Source organism: Rhinopithecus bieti, unplaced genomic scaffold, assembly GCF_001698545.2.
Source record: "Rhinopithecus bieti isolate Rb0 unplaced genomic scaffold, ASM169854v2 scaffold_17275, whole genome shotgun sequence".
Lineage (NCBI taxonomy): Eukaryota > Metazoa > Chordata > Mammalia > Primates > Cercopithecidae > Rhinopithecus > Rhinopithecus bieti.
Window position 1 is genome coordinate 1,433,109 of NW_016808908.1, and position 23,030 is coordinate 1,456,138.

Here is a 23,030-nt window from a genome sequence, read left to right on the forward strand (position 1 = left end):
TAAATCTAAAAGCTAGGAAGAGTAATATTAGTACATGATAAAATAGAATCAAAGCAAAAAAGTAAGTGGGAAAGATGTTCATTTTACATTTAAAAAATGTGAAGCTAGTTATGAATTGTCTGAAGAACGGCAAGAAAACAACTGACAAAAGTAGTACTGCACAGAGAGACTATGATAATCATCTCAGTCTTTGGCAGGTAAGGACACAGCAGGCATGATTAATAATTAATGAGACTGTTAATGTATATTAACTTTGTGCTCTATGGAAACTGTACGTTACTATTTCACTGAATATTAATAAAATATAATTCTAACAGAACAAAGAAAACTTCAGTACATTCCAAAGTCTAAAACCTTATAGAATCCATTATCTAATCCTAATGCAATAAATTAATATCAAAAGCTTTAGCACAAAGTAAACATAAGAAAAAAACAACCAAATGAACGAACAAAAATAACACACAAAACACATACAACCAAACCAATACTAAATCTTCTAAATTACTGATGGAGCAAAGAACTCAATACTAGAATTGCAGACCATTTCGAAAATAAAGGTTAAAATATTAAATTATTCTATTAATGGCAAGAATATTACTTATGGACAGAACCAAATCTGTGAAAAACCAATCTGGAGGCGGTTACATTAATATGAAATTACATGGTTTTTAAAAGACTGCCACTGTTCACTCGATTTTTCCCAGCTTTTTTCAATTTTTTCTCCCTTACTCTCCTAACTAGTTTTAAAATGAAACACAAACATATTAACAAATAAGCGGTATGCTTTTAACAGTTTCAGATTTTCTCTTCAACAGCAAAATCTTTTCATGCTCCTCCACAGTGTGGCTTGGTGGGGATTATTCACTAGATTAGTACTTCTTACAGGCCTCTATTATACAGCATTAGGTTTATTTGAATAATAAACACTACAATGAAATAGTACTCTTTATGCTATTTCTAAGTGAAATGGTCGACTCCTACACAGAATGTTTTTTAGGCTTTTCTTCAGGTGAAAAGAAACAAATAATACTCTCCCTTTGATCTGTAAGGTATGTACACATTGGTGCATTGCTGCCACTGAGTTCCAAGGCATAGGTACATACCGTACTGTCACAAGAGATCAGTGTCCCAAAAGCTACCTAACAAACAGTAGACTAAATTAGCATATGTGTAACCACTTTGTACCACAGCACGTAAATTAAATATTGGACACTTGACAATAGCAAGCAGCAAAAGTATTAAGTTTACAAAATTCTATATAGTTGAGTCGAAGTCCCCAATAATTTCAATTACAGTTAAGTATTATTCTTCCCCACTGGGAATTCAGAATTCCTTAAGACTGCAGTGTTTAATAAAAATGACAGATCCATTTGAGATGAATGTTACAATATAGTCCCTCCTTTCCTAATTCTCTTTGTCCTCCTCCCTACCCAATCCCCCAGGTTAAAAGTCCTTACTTAGGATATAACTTTGCAAAAAAGAATCACATATTACTGTACTGGGGACTGATACCAGTGTGTCAAACAATACCACAATTATAAATTACAACACAGCAATGGGTTTATATGTAAAATCTACCACTGACGGGGCAAAGCAAACAAGAAAAGTGACAATACATTAATACTTTATTTGGAACTTTACAATACAGAAAAACAGATAGATGGCACAATAGAAAGAAAGTCTGAAAGGACGAAGTTATAACATCAACCTGCTCTTACTTGACATATTTTCTGAAATGTTAACGTCACACCAAATGAACTTTCTCTTGCTGATGTCATCCTCCCAAATGCATCAAACTTTCAATGATATAAATATGAACTCATTTTAAATAATGAGTAACAATACATTTGCTATGTATTGTTAGCCCATCTATACATTTACTTGCAACCTTCAACTTAGGCATTTTTTTCTTTCAAAAATGACTACTTCAGTCATTTAAATTATAGAAATTTTAGTTTTAGTTTTCAGCTGATTTACTATTAAATACACACAATTTTTCTTCTTTGGAAGGTTTAGAAGCAATTAATTACACTTAGACATTTTCTAACTGAAAATGGTGAAGTATTTTCTAAAAGCTTACTTGTGGGAAATTAAAATTTTAATAACAAAACATGTGTTTATATAAATAAAGACTATCAAAATTAAGAAAATCCATTGAAAACATTACGGTAGTATGTCAATTTGGAAAAAAGACTTGACAACCAAAAAGTACCTTCATTTATAAGATTCTAATTCATGGCTCCACAGTTGGAGGGGAGGGAAAGAAGAGAGGAGAAAGGAACCAAATATAACTTTATCTTAACAAACTTTATAGCTGCTTTCTAAGTTTTATCCACATTTCATGTATTAAATAAGGGAAATAATGTATTTAGAATCCATACAACCATCTTATCTGCTGCTTGTTCTCTAACCCTTTTAACTAAACCTACCAAAGAAAACTCAGATCTGAGTGGCTGACGCTGTAGGTGCTCAAATGGTATTTGCTGCATGAATTATGAATGAACCAGTGAAAACTGCTAACTAGCCTTCTCTTTCACTTCTGGAGTTGGAAATCAAGCCAGGGATGGGACTCACACTAGAGCTAGGAAGAAAATTCTGGAACGTTTTTTGTGAAGGGTGATCTCATGCAGCTGAAAAGATTTTGCAGAATCTACTTTCAGTTTAAGACTCTAAATTAGTTCCTGTTTATATATTACAGTAATGATTCCTCGTTTTCAGAAATCTAGGCCTCTTGCCTAAGGTTCAAATTTAGTATAAAATTCTATGCTTTTCTTTTAGAGAATCATTCCAACTCCCTCTCTCTTCTATCTATCCACAAGCAGCTTTCCATGCCTTGCTTTTCCAGTCCAACATCTTTCAATCATAAAGATTTCTGAATAATGTTTTCGGAAATGCTGACCCCCAAAATAAGTTTTATATTATACATTTTAATTTTTTATATCTCAAAAACTTGAGAATAAAGTGAAACTTATATTAGACAAAGTAGTTTTACTGACTTCAATATTACGTAGAGGTGTGCACCCTATGGCTCCTGGGTCAAAGTCAGCATGCTGTTTCAGTAAATAAAGTTTTATTGGAACTCAGACAGACTCATTTGTTGACATATCATCTATGATTGCTTTTGCACAACACCAGAGATGAATAGTTATGATAGAGACTGTGTGACTGCCAAGGTCTAAAATACTCACTAGCTGCCCCTTTACAAAACATGTCTGCCAACTGTTGCTATTAAGCATTGGCCTCTCTAATCCTCCTCTGAGATCTATACAGACAATAATACAAACAGCAAATACTTACTACAGAATTTCAGTGTATTACGCAATGCTTTGCAAATTTTACATTTACATTATCTTTTAAAACTTGGACACAACATGAATTATTATTACAATCCCTATTTACAGATACAAGGCTGAGGTTTGATGAAATTGAATAGGTTAGTAAGTGGACAGAGCTGGGAATCAAGCCCAAGTCTACTGAAATCCAAAATGAAAGTGTAGTATCTCTTATAGAGAACTTCAAAATAATAAATAATAAAAAATGTTTTCTAAGGACTCAGTTTTAGGGTCCATATGCTTTTATATTGTTCTAAGTAATGTGGCATTAAGCATAGGTTTTAACATTTGTTTCTTAATACCAAGGTAAAAAGCACTGATGATTCTTATTTTTCACAAGGAAGCATGCACAAAACTATCTTTACTTTTAGTGAGACTGTATAGTGTTAAAAATTCTTAACTGAAATTCTAAAATGATAGTCACGAGAGGTTACCAGTGGAAGTTGCGGTTACACTAATACAACTGTTGTCACTACAACAGTATGGAAAGTTGGACAAAGTTCATTGGGTTTAAAACAACAAAGAGCTTGAAAATTTAGAACTATTTCTAAGAGAGGAAATGAAAGAACGTCATTTACACTAACAACATCTGTTAACATACAAAGCAGTGTATGGTAAACCAACTTTGAAAACAGAGGAAGGAATAGTTTCTGCAAATAACAATTAAATACAAATGTAACAAACTATCGCAGATAACAGGCAATGTGATAACTATTGAGGATACAAAGATAATTGCTATCTTCAACAAACCCACAGCATATTAGGTGAGATAAATAGGTAAAAATTAGTATAGGGTTCTTAATTTCAAGCAACAGAAACTAAATTAGACTGATTAATAGACATGTAATACATTAACAGATATTAAAAGTAGCTCCCAGAACTGCGAGGAGGACTGAAGAACAAAACTCAGTAAATGGACAGAAAACAAGGATGCTTAAAAGCAAGAAATACAAGTGCTCCTCTACTTATGATCGGGTTACACTGAAAACGCATTTAATACACCTAAACTGCCATCACAGCTTAGCCTAGCCCGCCTTGAATGTGCTCAGAACACTACCATTGGGCAATAACAGCTGGCATTACAATACACAGCAGAGTCAGTTATTTACCCTCATGATTGAGCAGCTGACTGGGAGCTGCGGCTCCCTGCACCATGAGAGTACCATAATGCATATCCCTAAGCAGTGATATGATTTTGACTTTGAAAGCTTTGATTCTGAAAGATCAAAATTCAAAATCTGAAGTACAGTTTCTACTGAATGTTGATCACTTTTGCATCATTGCAATGTCAAAAAAAAAAAAAATTAAGTCTGGGACTGTCTGTGAAATCAAAATCTGTCACAAGAACCACCTGGGCACAGAAGAGATGCTACAAGTGGCACATCACAACCTCTGCTGTTTTTGGAAAGTGGTGTTTTACTGCTGCCACTACATCTTTTATTGTACCTGAGCATGTATCAGCTCTGGATAGATGCATCCCATTAGTCATGTTTGGGTTATGAGCTCTTTTCCTGTGTGGGCAAGAGAAAGCAATTTATTTGCCCTTTTTGGCTTTTGTTGTGGTGAGCACCAGACCTTGCCTTTGATCAAGATTCATACTATAAAAGTAGGGAACTCCTCAAGCACAGGAAGAAGCTTCAAGTGCTGTGACCCTTGTCAATAGAAAAATGCCCCAATATAAGCACTGTAGCTTAAAGATCTGCAGACATTTTTTTAGGGGGCTGAAGGGTGCGGTGGAGAAGAGCCTCTGAATTCTCAAGTTTGTGAGGCACTATTTAAGTGACTAAATGGTAATAACTGATCCATATTTATAAATGTACCTTGGTTTTTTCTTAACCAGTCATTAAGACGAAACTCATTTTAGCAGTTTAAAAATTAAAGACATACCGCACAGAACAAGATTTAAGCTTCTTAAGCCACTGTTTTTCAAATTCAAGTCTAATAACTTGTTAGTCAAGCCAGAAGCCCATAAGCTCTCAAATTTAAGAAACTACAACAGAACATAAACACAACAAACAAGTTCTATATTAGATGTCACCAAGAAATGATAAATTGCACAAGCAGTCAGGGAAAGTTATGCAGAACAAAATAGACATGAATATAAAACTTCAAGAATAAGAAGAAATTTGCCAAGCAGATGTAGTGGGACGAAAAAGAATAATTTATTAAAGGTAACATCTAGCATAAGATGACTTCATTAGGAAACACAATGGTGTAGTGGAAAACCAACCAACCAACCAACCAACCAATCCACCCTCATCCAAGTTCAGGAAAACTGCATTTAAATTTCAATCTCAATTAGCAGTATGAACTGGTCAAGGGCTTTCACACCTAATTTTTCCTTACCTATAAAATAAGGGAGCTGGACTAGTTGCTCTGTAAGTAATCTTGCTTCTAAACAAATTTATGAGGATGCTGATTTAGTAACAACAGCTAACATTTACTAGCACTCACCATATGTCAGGCACAATGGTACACAGTTTACACTTATTATGTAGGCATTAAAATCATTCCCATTTTCACCAATTGAAGAAACTCAAGTTCTGAGTGCTTAATTCACCCAAAGGGTCTAGTTAGTAAGAAGGCCAGACCTGGAAGATCTAATTCCAAAGCCAACACATTTAGCTTCTATGCTATGGTTTCACCAATAATGCAATTCCAAATCCCTAAAGGACAGTGCCATAATGTGCATCTATTGTACTATGTTTAGTGTTTACTACCTATAATTTTTTTGTTGTTGAGATGGAAGTCTTGCTATGTTGCCCAGTGGTCTTGAACTCCTGGGCTCAAATGATAGATCCTTTTGCCTTAGCCTCCCAAAATGCTGGGATTACAGACATGATTCATCATGCCTGGCCTACAATTTTTTTTTTAATATCTACATTTTTCCGTATTTTTCAGATACTTACTTTAGGCCTAAGTATCAAAATGCTCATTATTTTTTATATGTCAAATTGAAATCTTCCTAAAATATGTTATACATGTCTCTGACTTTGTAAATAAGGGAAAGGTAACCAAGTTTAAACTTTTCGTGAAGCTCAAGGTTACACTTATACATATTAATTATTGCCTGGGGCCTCTGAAATTTTAAGGTAAATATGGCTCTTTGCCCTTCACTTTCTTGGGTCAGCTTCTTACATTTTGGTTTCTTTCCTTTCAGTAATCATAGCTCCTTTTTACACTGGTAATTTTCTGCGGACTGAAAAAAAAAAATCAAGCTTCTAAGCTTATCAGAATTATTTAGTAAAGATATAGCTGCAAAAAAATTACTTTCATTTTTCTTATTACAAGGTGGCCTTTGATGTAATACCATGGAGTAACTTTAATTACCAACTCTGCTGTGATTTGATTATCTAAACACACTTCTTCTGTTTTGAATCTCTGACATGGCATAGTCTCACAGTGCATGACAACCTCCTATCCTAAGATGATTCATAAAGAATTAAAAGTTAAAGTATTATGCTCCACAGATCACATGATCCCAGCATTCCAGAAAAAAAAAAAAAATGTTGAATGCTTATTAAAAGATACAGGTTAAGTTTTAGGTAGGTTCAAATCATCCTAATATTTTCTTGAGATTATGGGAAAAAAAAAAATTTTAAGGAATCACCTGCAAAAATCCTAAAGAGAATGTGACAGGGAGATACTAAAACATATTTTGAAACTGCACATCATTAAATCAGTTTGGTATAGATAGAAAAAGAGCAAGAAATCTGTTTATAATAAAGATGATGGTTCAAACTATTAGTAAAGAGGAACTATAATAATAAATGGTATGAGAACTGTCAAAAAAATATATATATATACTTATTTCATGCCTTACTTCAAAATAAATAATGGAAAGGTCAAATGTCCAAAATGGAAGAAAAAATGAAGTTCCAGAAGAGCAAATTTATTTGTAATTTTACAGAGGAGAATAGGTCTTTGTAAACAGGATACAAAATCCAAGTCACAAGACAGACAAAAAAAGCGATACATTTAACCCCACAAAACGTAAAAGACCATTGTAGAACAAGAAAATAAATGAAGTCAAGAGACTAACTGGGAACAGTATTTGCAAAACATGATAAAAAACTGATTTCCCTAATTTATAGAGTTTATACAAACCAATAAGAAACAGACCAACTAAAAGAAAAATAAACAAAATACATAAACAATCATTTTTCACCTATCCAAATGGCAAAATCTAAAAAGTCTGATGATGCTCAGTGCTGTTGATGGTGTGAGGGGACCATCAGTCTCATGTCTGCCAATGTGTGCCTAAGCTGATGAAACTCATGAAGAGAGTCATGCAGATATAGTCTCAAGAGTTGTCAAGGTATATGTACAAAAGTGATCACTATAATCCTGTTTAATTGCAAAGATTCACTGGAAACAAAATGTTTATCACACAGGAATAGTTAAATGAACATCCAGAAAATGGAATACTACTCACCATTTAAAAAGGAAAGAATACATACACTTCAATGTGGAAAGCAAAGTGCAGAAGTGTTTACAGAGCTTTTAAGAGGGAAAAACAGATGAGTAAGTAAATTTTCAATGTTTTTCTGAAATTAATTACATGGACCTGTTAAGAATGGCTGATTTGTTCACAGGCATTGGGGAGGGGAGACCTTTAACTTTCAGTCCTAACTGTGGCATTTTAGAATCCATATCTGAATTAATTTAATTTTATTATTTATTTATTTATTTTATTTATTATTTATTATTTTGAGACGAGTCTCGCTCTGTCACCCAGGCTGGTAGTGCAGTGGGCCAGGATCTCAGCCCTCACTGAAGCTCCGTCCTCCCAGGTTCAACGCATTCTCCGTGCCTCAGCCTGCCCGGGGTTAGCTGGGATACAGGGCCACCCGCCCCACCTCGCCCGGGGGCTAGTTTTTTGTTTTTTGAGTAGAGACGGGGTTTCACTGTGTTAGCCAGGATGGTCTCGATCTCCTGACTCTCCGTGATTCGCCCGTCTCGGCCTCCAAAAGGTGCTGGGCCGATTAAGGGCTTTGAGCACGCGCGCCGGCCCTAATTTACTTTTTTAAACGTAGGAGTATCTAAATAGGTAAAATTTTGGCCAATTTTTGTCTTCCTTATTCGTTTTTCTGTTTTAAAAACATCCTAATCAATTTTTATATTTTAAAGAGAGCGAACCACATGATAGGATATATAGTCAATGGGATATTTGCTTGTATTCAATACTTTTGCTTTTTAGAATAACAAGCACATAATATTTTCATAATTTAAATACAGCTTTAAGTCATTACAATTTTAATTATCTGCGCTAATAAAAGGACAATGTTTAGAATCTCAAACCAAAACTTTATATAGCCTCTGTACATCTGAATGAACATTTATGTTCCAATGTAAAAAAAGATCTTCCTCTATTTTATATATTTTTTAAAAAGACTAAAAGCATTAATAATTAGAAAAGAATCTATACTAAAGTTTCTCTGTCTACTGAGGACACTTGTATCTTATACAAGCTGACATATGCTTTCTGAATGGGTCACCAGCCCTTCCGTAGAAAGGGCAACACATAGTGATATATTTTTATAAGAAAGAAACTAATAATTTAAAGAAGAAGAAAAAAAGGAAGCTGCCTAAAACCAATAAATGCGAAGTAGATTGAATCAGGGCCTCTTTTAAATTGGCTATTTTATTAGGAAAATGAAAAGTGATCTCAGTAAGTCTTGCAATTTCTAAAGATTAGAACTGGTATCTTTCTCAGGTTCAAGAGATTCTATCCTTTCACACAGTGCACAATTGTTGCTTTTCAAGTCTATTAGAGTGTCAACGACAGATGTAATTAGAATGGAGGCTGGAGGGAAAGGAAACCACACAGAAAGGGAAGTTAGAGACCAGTTTTCTATTTCACAGCAAGTGAAACGGAAGTACATGTAAACAAGAGAATATATATATTAGACCTGCTGAAGATTATAAGGGGCTATTTATCAATGCAACTCACAAGCACTCACCTGTAAGGGCGTTGGATCTTCAAAATCCACCACAAAGCTCACCTTTTAGTAGTCTCAATGTGTGATTATCATCCTGCTGTGATTGTTTATTTTTACTATTTACTCAATATTATAGTACCCCCCTAGTTATCTGGCCTTATTGAGAAATGAAGGTCAAGGGTATGCAGAAGTAGTTAACAGCATGGGGCTTTGAAACTCCTTCAGAACCCAAGGAAGTGAATTCAAATCTCAGCTTTACCACTTAAGAACTTTATGATCTTGAGCAAGTTATTTAATCTCTGCCTCTAAAATCTCTAAAATGGGGTTAACATTGTTAATAATGCTCATGGCTTACTGTTGATAAGTAAATGAAATACCTGTATACTGCATCACAATCCTCAAATACATAAAATTTTATAAACACACTTTTTTCAAAGTGTTACTGGTATTATTTAAATAATCATGAATATAAATCTCAATAATTTAGTTATTTTCTTTCTAAAAGGCAAACAAATTTAACCTTTTCTGGACTGTGAAGGATCACAATTAGGAACATAAATTATAAGGTAAGATTATATGTGACTATAAATACAAAAAAACATTCTGCAGGCTATTAGTCACTCTTATGGACACATCTTGAGTGATGACAGTCTCTGATGAGAGTTTAGGTTTACAGAGAGGTTTGTCTCTATGCTAATTATTTCTGAATTGTTACATTTACAATTTTAAAAATATGGTCGCCATTTTTGTCTTCATTCACAGTCAGAGCTAATTAGTTGTGCCTACTTCTTACAAGCCTCTTTCTCATTTTCTTAATTCTGAAGTGCTGTTAGCTAAAAACAACCGTTTTAAAGCAAACTGATCTGGTTATAAATACACACACACACAGAGCCTGTAGGTTCAGACAGTTCTGGGTGTAAATTCCAGTTATGCTACTTAATTTGTGACCTTGTCAAGTTACTTCAGTTCTCTAAGCCTCAGGTTCTTCATCCTTAAAATGAGATTATTACCTACACTGAAACACTGTGGTAAGAAGCAAATAAAAACTTAGCTAAAACATCTTGCAGAGTGCTTTCTAGTACCTGACAATGTAAGTCATCCAGTCAATGGTAATTATTATTCTGTAATTAAAGAAGTACGTTGAAATTATTTCTAAGTTAAGAATAAAATGAATTTCTTACTAGAAACATGCTTTTAATGGGTAAAATTCCTTGGCGCTATGCTGGAGACAGAAAGATGAAAAAGAATATATTATCTACCCTCCAGGAGTTCAGAGCCTAATGAAGACAGATGTAAATAAAATCACAGCAATCTGATGAGCAAAAACAGTAAAAGCAGCAGCACTCCATGTGAAGTCAAAATGTTTTTCTGGAAGAGGTGATACTTACCCTAGGAGGGTAAACAGGAGTTTACCAGGTTGGGGGTTAGGGACTGAGGTGAGCAGACTTGGTCAAGGAGGTTGAAAGAACACATGAAAAGATCTACAAGGAAGAAACAGGATGGTAGGATCTGGAGCAGAGTGCTTACAGAGAGGCAAGTGTAGAAAAGCAAGCCCAGATGAGATAATAGTGGTCTAGTACACCATACCAAGGAGGAGTTGGCCCTTTTAAAATAAGCAATGAGAAATCACAAAAGTATTAGTATTTTAAGGGCAGTGAAGGAGATTGGCTGAAAAAGATTGCATGCTTACATTCATGTTATAAAGAGATCCCTCCACGTACACTGTGTAAACTGACCAGGAAGGGGTCAATTTTTGCTGCTTCTTTCCAGCCTGGACTGTATTTTTCTTGACTATAAGAAAATAATCAAGAAAGAAAATATAGTCCAGGTTGGAAAGAAGCAGCAACTGATCTAAAGTAGTGAGAAGAAGAAAGGAGAGTGAGGAATGGATGAGGGAGACTAAGAAGGTAGTCTGGTAACCCTCAGAAATCTAGGAAAATTTCCCAGTTTCCAGTTTGGGAAAATGGTTGGGTCATGATGCCATTAGTCAAAATGGAGACACAATAGGAATAAAAACAGTTTTTGAGACGAAAACAGCTCAATTTGGAATTTGTCTGAACAGAGCTTATGCAGTCTGAAACTCAGGTAAGGCTAGAATTAACTCCAACAGGAGAACATGAAGGCAGAAATGTAAGACAAAGTAAAAAATAATGTCACCCAAAAGAAACATCCAGATCAAAAATGGGGCTATGGATATCTCTTATAGCTGCTCATGAATACCTTATTTTCTGACTTTCACTTGTTTTCCAATTGGACAACAGAATTTTATGAAAATGAGACGTTATTTATAATTTGCATAGTACTATAAAAGTCTGAATTTTTTTTCACGTAGGTTTGCTAAATATAGATGCTTACGTTTCCCGAAAATTGTGCCCAACTTCTTTACTATCATCCCAAGACTACTGAAGTGTTTAAGACCTGAAAGATGCCCAGTAAAAATGAATGAATTAACTAAATGTGGTCCTTAAGTCAGTCAAGAAGCCAAATGTAGTGCTGAAAGACTTTAAAATTGCTTCAGGTATTGACATAAAGTTATAAATGAACATTTAATACAGTAATCTAAATTTTTCTCTAAATACTGTCTTTTACATTTCAAAACACAATTTTCAGTGATTTGGGAACTGTGAACTGACTTTTCCAAGTCCAAGAACTCACCTAAAACTAATGATTTAGGGATATTCACACTTCAAATTTCAAGAGAAGTCGGAAGCAGGTAGAAAAATGTAATTATTGATTTTTTAAAATACTAATTTATAAAGGAAAAAGGGGCTGGGTCCAGTGATTCACACCTGTAATCCCAGTGCTTCGGGAGGCAGAGGCCAGAAGATCGCTTGAGACTAGGAGTTTGAGACCAGCTTGTGCAACAAAGTAAGATCCAATCTCTACAAAAAATAAAATTTGCTGGGTGTCGTGGTGCACACTTTTGGTCCCAGCTGCTCAGGAGGCTGAGGCAGGAGGACCACTTGAGCCCAGGAGTCTGAAGTTACAGTGAGCTATGATCATGACACTGCACTCTAGCCTGGGCAACAAAGCAAAGACCCTGTCTCCAAAAAACAAAAACAAAAAAACCCTGTTTCCAAAAAAAAAAAAAAAAAAAAAAAGAAAAAAAAAAAGAGAGAGAGAAGGAGGAGGGCCATACTAAAATGCTTCTCTTACTCTTACAGGTAGATTCTTATGTTAACGATATGAGAGCTCTTCACAGGAATGTTGAGGAGAGATTTTTAAATAGACTCTCACCCCTGAGAATGATGACTACACAGGTCTAAGTGTTTCTTCAGTATTTTCTTTGTACATACCTACTCAGATAGATGCACATTACAGAAACTCAAAAAGTGAGTGTTCACAAATTGGTAGATGAAAAAGGTGAGTCAATAAAGAAGCAGGGAAGACAGCTGTGGGGCAGAAGAAACTGTAATAAGGACCTGAAAGTATAAATGGGCACTATAAGGGAGCTGAGCCAGTACAAACTTCAGTGCTTGTTACTATTTCTCATTAATGAATTGAAAGATACTTTATGAAATCTTCAAAACTAAGAAAGGATAAAGCTCAATGCTCTGTACATCAGATTACATTACAGTTACAGTCATATCTTTTCAGAGCCCAACTTTCAATACTTCCTTTCGCTTTTTCTGAATGTCAACCCTCCCCCTTATGCACATTTTTTTATATTAATGAAGGACAGGCTATGGTAGTAATATAGGGAAAATAATCAATTTGAACATGATAACCTAACTTAATTATAAAACTAATTGGAAATAAATTAATCCATCTTTATTGGCACATATTTTCTTATAAAACTTCTTTTGTGTAGTTGAGAATTTTTTGGGCACAATTTACCTGCCTGAATGTGGACCTTGGGAATGTCCTACTAGAAATCTTCGTATGATATGCTTTCACAATTAGATCTTAGACTGAGAGAGAGTGCGTGGAGCAGGTAAAGAGTTTCAGTTTTGGAGTCAGCAGTTTAGTGCTTGCTTCACACTTTACCATCTCCATAACTTTTCTTAAGTATCCTGCATCTCAGTAATCTGTAAAATGGGACCAATAATAGAACTTACTTCACAATATTCACAAGGATGATATAAAATAATGTGTCAGGAAAACACTAAATACACTGTGTTATTTCGGTAGCTGTAAGTTCAGTTAGTACTTAATTTTTGTATGTCAAGTATATCAAACAACCTAGGTTCCACCATGACAGGAAAACAAAAGCCCACTCACTTCCAGAGTATTGCAGTGTCCCACCACTGGTAAGTGTACCAAATAATTTCTTCTTTTTAGCTTTTTATTGAAATAGCCAATAAGTCAAGTTTCAGTTGGCTACCAGCTGAGAAGGCAGTATCTAGAAGATAGCCTGTCCTAAAACTCCACTGCAAATAACTAAGCAGGTAAGCAGTATCCAAAAAGTCTAAATTGTAATGGCATTAAATAAAGCAAAAACCATCAGCAGTTTGCCCTACACAATCCTGTAAGTTTTAAGAAACTGCTTCTGGTTACTTACTTCCTAACATAGTCTCTGAAGCAAAAACCCAGGTCAGGTCCTATTCTTTGAAGAATTAAAATCTAGACTTGGTTCTCACACTTTTAGAATGTGAGCAAGATGCCATCCGTGGTTGTCATAAAATTATCCTTGCTTTGGAAAATTCTTTTTAGATATCACTAAATTAAAATCACATGTTAAGTTCTCTCATAATTACAAAGGCACAGTTTCAGGATGAAAAGGCAGACTAGCTTGGAATTTCAAGTTTCCCACTCTGCCACAATGTGGATTCAGTTTTGTATTTGGGGCTGAGGTTTGAGTTTGGCTTTCTTCATAATGATTTTACCCCCCAAATACACTGCCACTAAACTGCATTGCTATTTACTACATATGTAAGCATTTCAGGTGAAATCAGGGAGAAGAATGGAATAACTGAAGTTAACATGCTTGTTTAAAAACTATTCAGACATCTCAAATATTTCCAGATGCCAGTTGACAACCTTACCACCTGAAGCAAATATGCATTTGTTGTGGTGGGGAAAAGGAAAAAGGCCACACCCAAAGTTAAGACACCACAGTGAAGTGATACCCAGTTTCAGAATTTTAACTGTTGCTATTTTCAGTACTCTTTTCACAGTCAATGAATTCTTTAACTTCACACCAGGCCCAGCGTCAAAAAAAAAATGTTCCACTGATCCTAATTACTTAGGTTACTTCATTTAGTAATAGGTAAGTCCAAGATGGAGAATTACCTCATTCAAAGAAAGGTTCAAGTAACTTTGGTGAAGAAGAGGGCCAAACTCAAATGATCAGTGCGCAGAAGAAACTCTGGATGAGCCAGACACCACTCCTCCCCTCCCCCAAGAGGCCAAGAAGTCCGGTAGAGCCTGCCTGTATTAACACAGCACTTACCTGACACAGAACGCTACCAAGTTACCTGGACCCTTCTTTCAGTTTAGCTCCTCCCTAGACGCCCCTCTCTCCTTGGTGCCGCCTCCACCCAGGAAGTCTCTCCCCCCCGCCCACCCCCATCCCCGCAGTCCAGCTCCCATGAGCTTCTTCAGCCACATCTCCAGCCCACCTCCGTGTTCTCGCCTACTCTTCTTATCCCCGCTTACCTTGGCCACATAGTCTTTCACCTCATCCAAGTCTCCGTTTTTCAGGGCCCACATGAACTCCTTGTCGCACATCACTGCAGCGGGGCAGGCCGGTTGGCCGGGCAGAAGATGAGGAGGCGGTGGCAGCAGCAAGCGGATGCCGCCGGACGAGAGGGAGGCAGGGCCGCGCGAAGCCGGAGAGCAGAAGAAGAGAAGGCAGGTTAGGCTGCCAGGCGGGCGAGGCAGATGGCCGCGGCGACCGTTCGGGCGGGAGAAAGAAAGTTCTTTTGCGGCCAACGGGCCCAGCAGAGCAGGTTCCGCCTGGCCGAGGAGAGGCAGGAACCTTTACACTTCCGGTTCACTCCCCACTAGGACCCTCCCCCAACTTCCTCTTCCTCTTCTCCTCCGCGGAACGCCCCTCTCTGGGTCCTCGGCGCGAGCGCCACTAGTGCGCATGCGCAATATGCAGGCTGCCAGGAGTCCAGAGTGGAGGAGTGGGCGGGACTGGGAGGGTGACTGAAGGGGGCCCAGGGGAGGTCAAGACAGTGGAGGAGTGAAGGAAGAGTGAGAGTAGTTTCGAGGGGTTATGTCGCTTCTGCACCACCATTAATGGAAAAAACTTTACTTTTTAAAAAACATAATCTTGGAGGGCATCTTGCTCAGCTTCTAAAAATGTATAATAAGAGTGTTTGATTTGAATTACTTCCTTCTTGCCTTCCTTTCCCCTTCCCTCCCTCCCTTTCATCCTCCCTCTCTCCATTATCCAGTATTACTGGGCTGAAAACGGTGGAATAACGCTATTCCTGCCCTCCAGGAAATCTTAAACACTTAAAACTACAATGTAAATTGAGCTTGTTAACACTGTGTATAATGTTCTCTGGAGCAAAAAACTTAAGTGTGTGGCAGGGGGAAAAAAATTAACTCATCTTCCTGACCAGCAAATGACGTCCAGGACTAGGAATTCAGTTTGATGCCATAAAGCGGAACAAACCAAAATATCTAGTACAATTTGCGTTTTTTAAATTTACTGTTTTTAATGGTTTGAAACTTCAGGACTATTCTAGTGAAGTCAGTTCTGTTCTTCCTAGTGTTTAGTTGTAATGCCATACTGCACAGCTACCATCTGAATTGTTCCTCACAACCCTAATGATCCAGGCATGCGCACGTGAACATAGATCCAATAAAAGCTTATTGGAACTAGAAATATATATACATATATAACTTACTGTTTAAATAACTCATATATATAATTATTATTTGTAACCCACAAAAACACATTAACCAAGCTACTTTATCACCATTGCCATGCAGTGTAGGGGTTCCAAACAGACTCTGGAGTCAAATTGCTTCGTTTGTGATACAGGCCCCACTTCTTGCTAATTTTGTGTCATCTTGGGCAAGTTACTGAACTTCCTTCTGCTTCATTTTTCCACATGTGTAAAATGGGGATGTCAATAGTGTTTGGAAATGTATTTTTTTTTTTGTTATCAGAATAGCAAATAGGTTTCAAATCAAAAGAAATCCCTCCAAATTTTAATAGCTATCTAGATTGTTCTTTGTTAATTTTACTCCCTGACAATTACAAACACAAGTCCACATACCCAATAGTGATACATTTCCAGAAACAAATCTCAAAGGGGAGTTTGTTAGGCAAGTCCTAGAATCTCCATCCCTTCTCCAACACACTCCCACCTGTGTGATTTCTGAGTTATATCATGCTGAGAGCTCTTGATTTATATCTTTGGCCGGGTGCAGTGGCTCATACCTGTAATCCTAGCACTTTGGGAGGACAAGGCTGGAAGATCGCTTGAAGCCAGGAGTTGGAGACCAGCCAGGGCAACAAAATGAGACACCGTCTCTACAAAACACAAAGATTAAAAAAATTAGCTGGGTACAGTGGCAGACATCTGCCTTCCCAGCTACTTGGGAAGCTGAGGCGGGAAGATTACTTGAGCCCTGGAGTTTGAGGCTGCAGTGAGCTATGATGGCACCACTGCACTCCAGCCTGGGTAACAGAGCAAGATCCTCTAAAAAAAAAATAAATAAAAAATAAAAAATAAACCGTTAACCAGACTTTTCCTATGCGATCTATTCTTATATATAACTTCTTACTCATTTGGATTTCTCAAACTTAACATGTCCAGAATAGGATCTGGTCTCCTATAGATGTTAAACCTAGTTGTTCCCCACCCATCACTGTAAATGGCGCTGCCAACCACCCTATCACTAAAACCAGAAACAGGGGAGTCATAATTGCTCTTCCCACTCTCAACTTTTCTCTTATTCAATCCATCAGTAAATCTTTCAAAAATACGTCTTAAATGTGTTCATTTCTTGCCATCTTCACTACACATATCCCCCACCCCTGCCACTGTCATCTGTGTCTACACTGCTATGATGCTATGTGCTGTGATAGCCTCCCAGTTGGTGTCCTATTTTCACTTATCCTTTTCTAGAGAATTCCCCACATTGGGAATTACTCTTTTAAAACTTAAACATGCACTTGTTGTCCTAAGATCTTTCAAAGACTTCCTATTGCAGGTAGGTTAAAATCTTAACTACTTGATATGGCCTTCAGGGCCTTCTATGCACTGACTGCTGATGGTAGTTGATAGTATCTCCTATCTGATGACACTCCATTGCGCCCCCATTGTTTCTTTGATTTTGAAATACCTTGTCTTCTGTCAGTTTCAAGCTAAACCAAGCTCATTCCACCCTAAGGCCTTTATGCTTCTTGTTTCTTCTCTGGAATGTTCTTCGTCTAAGTCTTGTTCATTCCTTCTGACTTTTGAGGTTTCAATGCAAACCTTCAGAGAGACCTCCAGACCACCTACTTTAAAAAGGTCCCTCAATTATATAGCCCAGCTTTTCCCCCATTTACAGCACATATCACAAGTATTTTAGTCATCTTTTTTGTTTACCTATTTTGGTAAGTATTCATGGTGTTAAACAAATAATTCCTTTGTCTGCCATTCTGGGCTCAAGAGAGAATTGCTCTTCCTGGCTTGCAGTTGAATAATATCATGTAACTAATTTTGGCCTATTAGTTATGAGCAGACGTGAAATGAGTCACTTTCAGGCTTGTCATTGTAAGACCCTTCAGAACTCTTTCCTTCTACTACAGCAACTAGCAACATGCAAGATAGTGGCTGCACAGTTAGTTTGGGTTCCTGCGTAGCTACAATGAGCAGAGCTCCCTCACCATCCCATAATGGATATATACGATGAATATGAATTTAACTTTTATTGTTTTCAGCCATTTAAATTGTGGTGTTTATTACTAGAGGAACACTGAACCAATCTTGACTAACACAGAAATTAGTGTCAGAATGGGGATGTTACTAGAACAAAACCTTTAAATAAATGGCATTGGCTCAGTGTCTGGGGAGTACACAGCAAAGGAAGTGATAGGAGAAACTGTAAAGATGGTGATTCGTATTCACAGGAGTGAAACCTTTGGCAAAACTCCAGTGATAATATGGGGAAGCTCTAGTAGTTCTAGAGGAAAAGGCCAGAAAATGGAAAGCTGGTGGCATGTATCAGTAACTATTGACTATATAAAATACAGTTACTGGTGGAGGGTGTCCAGGTTCTTGGCACTGTGAACAAAGAATTGGACAAAATGCATAAAGCAAGGAAAGAATGAAGCAACAAAAGCAGAGATTTTATTGAAAATGAAAGCACACTATATAGGGTATGAACAAGCTGGAGAAAGCAGCTCAAGGACCCCATTACAGAATTTTCTGGTGTTTAAATACCCTCTAGAGGTTTCCCATTGGTTACTTGGTGTACACCCTATGCAAATAAAGTATTGGCCCACAGTCAGTCTGATTGGTTGCAGGAGGGGACCAATCAGAGACTGAAGCAAAGTTACAGTTACACCCTATGCAAATGTCTAATTGGTTGCAGAAAATGATGAATCAGAGGCTGAAGTGAAGTTACAAAGTTATACTCCTATGCAAAGGAAGACTTGGCCTGTGACCAGCCTGACTGGTTGCAGGAGGGGATCAATCAGAGGTACTTACAATTTTTTTATCAGCTACCTGGAAAAGATGGAGGTTGCAAAGGGAGTAGCCTTGAGTCCTTTTGTTACTTGGGCGTGGGAAGTTGGGGTTTTCCTTTTGATTTAGTTTTAGGAAGTCAGTGTGAATCAGCCTTAGATAATTAAAAAAGATTTAATTAATCTCCCTGCCTCCAGACCCTATTCTCCTGCCTCAATAATACAGGAAACGATGAGTTCAGAAAATAATTGTCCAGCTTGCAGTTAGGAATGAAAGTGATTATAGGGCGCTATAAACTTGGAGACATGCACGTTTAGAAGATGCAAGTGATTCTCATTATTATTCATTAAAAAACAAAACTGAGATGAGCAACGAAGGCTGATTAGAACTCAACCTCTTGGCAAGGATCAAATTACGGGTGTGATAGTCACACATGTGACTAAAACCTCCATACAGATTAAAGTGGTACCCCATGAATCTTTTCAGTTGAACAACATGGCACAGGTCTTCCCATGACACAGCTTGATAGATTCAAGGTATCTACAAAAATGAAGTAAAAGAGAAAGTTGTGACTTAGTACAATGGAGACACACAATCAAGGTATGTAGAGCTAGCTTGAATCAAATATGGAAGAAGCTGGCTAAATTTTTGAGAGACATGCCAAAATAGCTATCAGTCAAGACTAAAGGAAATTGTAAATAGACTCCAAGTGGGAGTGGGGCTTCAACCTTCTGTGGACAGGGAGTTGTCTGAGAAAGCTGCTCAGACTCTAAGGAGAACACATTTTCCAGTGCTCACTTAAGATAAGGACAAGGAGGCCTAGTATAGTGGCTCACACCTGTAATCCCAGCACTTTGGGAGGTCGAGGCAGGTGAATCACGAGGTCAGGAGTTTGAGACCAGCCTGGCCAACATAGTGAAACCCCGTCTTTACTAAAAATACAAAAAATTAGCCAGGCGTGGTGGCCGGTGCCTGTAAAATCTCAACTACTGGGGAGGCTGAGGCAAGAGAATTGCTTGAACCTGGGAGGTGGAAGTTGCAGTGAGGTGACATCGTGCCACTGCACTCCAGCCCAGGCGACAGTGCAAGAATCTGTTTCCAAAAAAAAAAAAGATAAGGACAGGGATAATGTGGTGTAAACCCAAAAGTATCTGAGACAGATCCTCAATCAATTTAGGAGTTTAGAGAGAAAGAAAACAATGAACAAACAAAAAGTGAAAACAGTTTTGGAAAACTGACATAGGCCATATTACTCTGAAGTCCACACATCAGTAGGCAGGTTAAGGACATACCTGGAAAAAATGAACATGGAATCGCAGAAACAGTCTGTGGTCTGTGCCTTTCTTTAAAGATGATTTTGAGGGTTTCAGTATTTAAAGGGGAAAAGTGGGCTGGAGGAGAGAAAGGGAGGGTATGATAGTCCACATGTTGCAAGAGAAAAGGAGCAGATAGAGAAAGTCAATTGTGTATTTGTCTCATACTCAGTAAACCAGCATACTTTACATAAGGTGAACATAGGGAAGCTACCTGTGGAGATATAACCTTTTATCTGTTGCTATCTTCTTAGGAACAAAAAGGAAAGTCAGCTTTTTGCATGACTCAGCTTTCAGCTTAATTTTTTTTTTCTTTTAGCATAGTGAACTGGAGTTGTTTTTATTTTCCTTTCACATTTCGCTGCCCTTTTCTTTTTTAAAATCTTTTGGAGAAAGCATTTTAGAAGAAAATGAATCTCTGGTTTTGTCTAGGACAGTTTATTCCTAGACAGACAGTTCCCACATTGTTAGGAAAGCTCATTTTTAGCAGGTTGTAAGGTCTCACATCCCACAAAGAAAAAAATGGGAGAGGAAGAGAGAGAGAAAACAGCAAACAAACAAAAAGTGAAAACAGTTTTGGAAAACTGACATAGGCCATATTACTCTGAAGTCCACACATCAGTAGGCAGGTATAAAAGTGGTTTATGTAAATAAATAGGTTGCTGTTATTTTCTTGCAAAATTTACGTTTTCTAGCTTCAGTTAGCACGGCTTTAAGAAGAGCACAGCTTAATTCCTAGTGATTTCAATCAGGAAAAATGGACAAAAAAGGAAAAAAAGGAGGGGAAAAAATTGAAAAGATTATTTTGGAGAGACTTGGAGTCAGGAAAATTTTAGAATTCAGGCTAAATTGTGGAAAATAATAAAAATCAGAAACATTAGGCAGGACTAGAATCTAATAACAGGTGTACTATAGTTTAGTTTGAAATGTAATTTTTCTGTCTCCAAAAGTTCAAATTTTATTAAAGACAAAATCGTAGTAGGACCAATTTATGTTTAAAATACGTTTTAGTTCTACTATATTTGGCTTGATTATTTGCATAAAGTGCAGCAAGAATAATCCTTTGCTGTGTAGATTCTCTCTTTCTCTTTATAAAATTGGCTTTGTTGGAAGCTTTTCATAAGGAATCTAAGATTTGAGCTTTTTAAAAGCCTTGAGCCCAGCTAAGGATTTACTGTGCCTGCAGACACCTGTGTGAATTGGGTGAATTCCTCTTTTTTAAAGGTCCCAAGAAAACTTGAGTTTCCTGGGCCTGTCAGAAAGTGACACTTTACTTACCACAGGTCAGGACTCTGCAAATAACAATGTATGATCCCAAATTTTCCAAGGGGCTTTTATTGGCTTTATAGGTCAGCCTCATTTTCTCAAGGCAGTCTGAAAATGTCATTACAGTCAAAGTCTTGATAAAATCACCAGTGTCTCCAATTATGTCCTGTTATAAAAGAAAATAGATTCTTATTGAATTTATGCAAAGAACTACGTTGTCATAAACTAAGGATATTCACCAAATAGTTTCCAAGTTCTGAAGCAATTGCAATGGAATTGTTTTGAATTTTTCTTATTGGAGTATACTTTACTCAATTGTTAAAAGCTGTAAACAGCTAAAAGAAGAGAAAACTTTCTTGACTCTAGAAAACAAAACTGAAAGAATCAGCATGTGTTTTAGACAAAAAGCCGTAAAAGAGTATTTCAGGGCGAGATGGCGGGCGCCTGTAAATCCCAGCTACTCCGGAGGCTGAGGCAGGAGAATGGCGTGAACCCAGGAGGCGGAGCTTGCAGTGAGCCGAGATCGCGCCACTGCACTCCAGCCTGGGCAACAGAGTGAGACTCCGTCTCAAAAAAAAAAAAAAAAAAGAGTATTTCAGTCTTCTGTTAGTTCAGTTCATGCACTTAATTCCTGTTCTGCTCGATATTGGATCAGCAGTCCTCCTGAATACATCAGCTCTCCATGAGAGTCCTGGGAGTTTTCTTTCTCTTTGTTCCAATGGTATATTTTCTAAAGATATTACAAACCTATATTTAAGAGTACTCCTCAGAGTTCTATAGTTGATTATAAACCGCCCTATAAAAGGATGAAGTAAAACAATCATGGATGACAAAAGTCTTAGAACAGCCATGGGTAAAGATACAAATGACAAGGAAATTTGGTTACTTCTGTGGCATACAACAGTTTTACATAGCAATTATAATGATCACTGATAACATATACTAAGACATATCAGAACCTCAGCAATCTCATACAATTTTGGAACACATGCTAATAGCACATTTATATAAATATAATCAAGCCAGGTGCAGTGGCTCACGCCTATGATCCCAGCACCTTGGGAGGCCAAGGCAGGTGGATCACTTGAGGTCAGGAGTTTGTGACCAGCCTGGCCAACATAGTGAAACCCCTCTCTGCTATAAATACAAAAATTAGCCAGGCATGGTGGCAGACACCTGTAGTCCCAGCTACTCAGGAGGATGAGGGCGGAGAATTGCTTGAACCCAGGAGGCAGAGGTTGCATGAGCTGAGATCGTGCCACTGCACTCTAACCTGGGCAACAGAGGGAGTGAGACGCTATCTCATAAATAAGTCAATAAATAAATATTATCCAAAGAAGTTTAAACACCATTTTATATTTGACAATGCCTCCTGTATGATTTTATTGTACCAAATAAGCTGAATATGTTTCTTTTGGACTGCAGGGGACCAAATATCAAAAAATTAATGATGCCGAAAGGATTGAATTTATCATTTGATTTTGGAAAGTCTGTCAGATATTAAAAGTTTAAAACTCTTGGTATCACAAAATGGAATCACAAGTCTTGTAAAATAAGTCATTTATTTAGCCAAAGTGATAACTCAAAGATTTCAAAAAA

General features: G+C 37.2%; 1 protein-coding gene across 1 annotated transcript in view; it reads right to left on the reverse strand.

The window, feature by feature from the left end:
• MTPN (myotrophin) overlaps positions 1 to 15,301 on the reverse strand; it is a 53,381-nt gene extending 38,080 nt beyond the window's left edge. The window contains exon 1 of the mRNA XM_017887743.1: positions 14,873 to 15,301. Coding sequence (XP_017743232.1) covers positions 14,873 to 14,944 — 72 coding nt within the window. The 5' untranslated portion in view covers positions 14,945 to 15,301. The remainder of the gene's footprint in view (positions 1 to 14,872) is intronic.
• Positions 15,302 to 23,030: the final 7,729 nt, after the last annotated feature.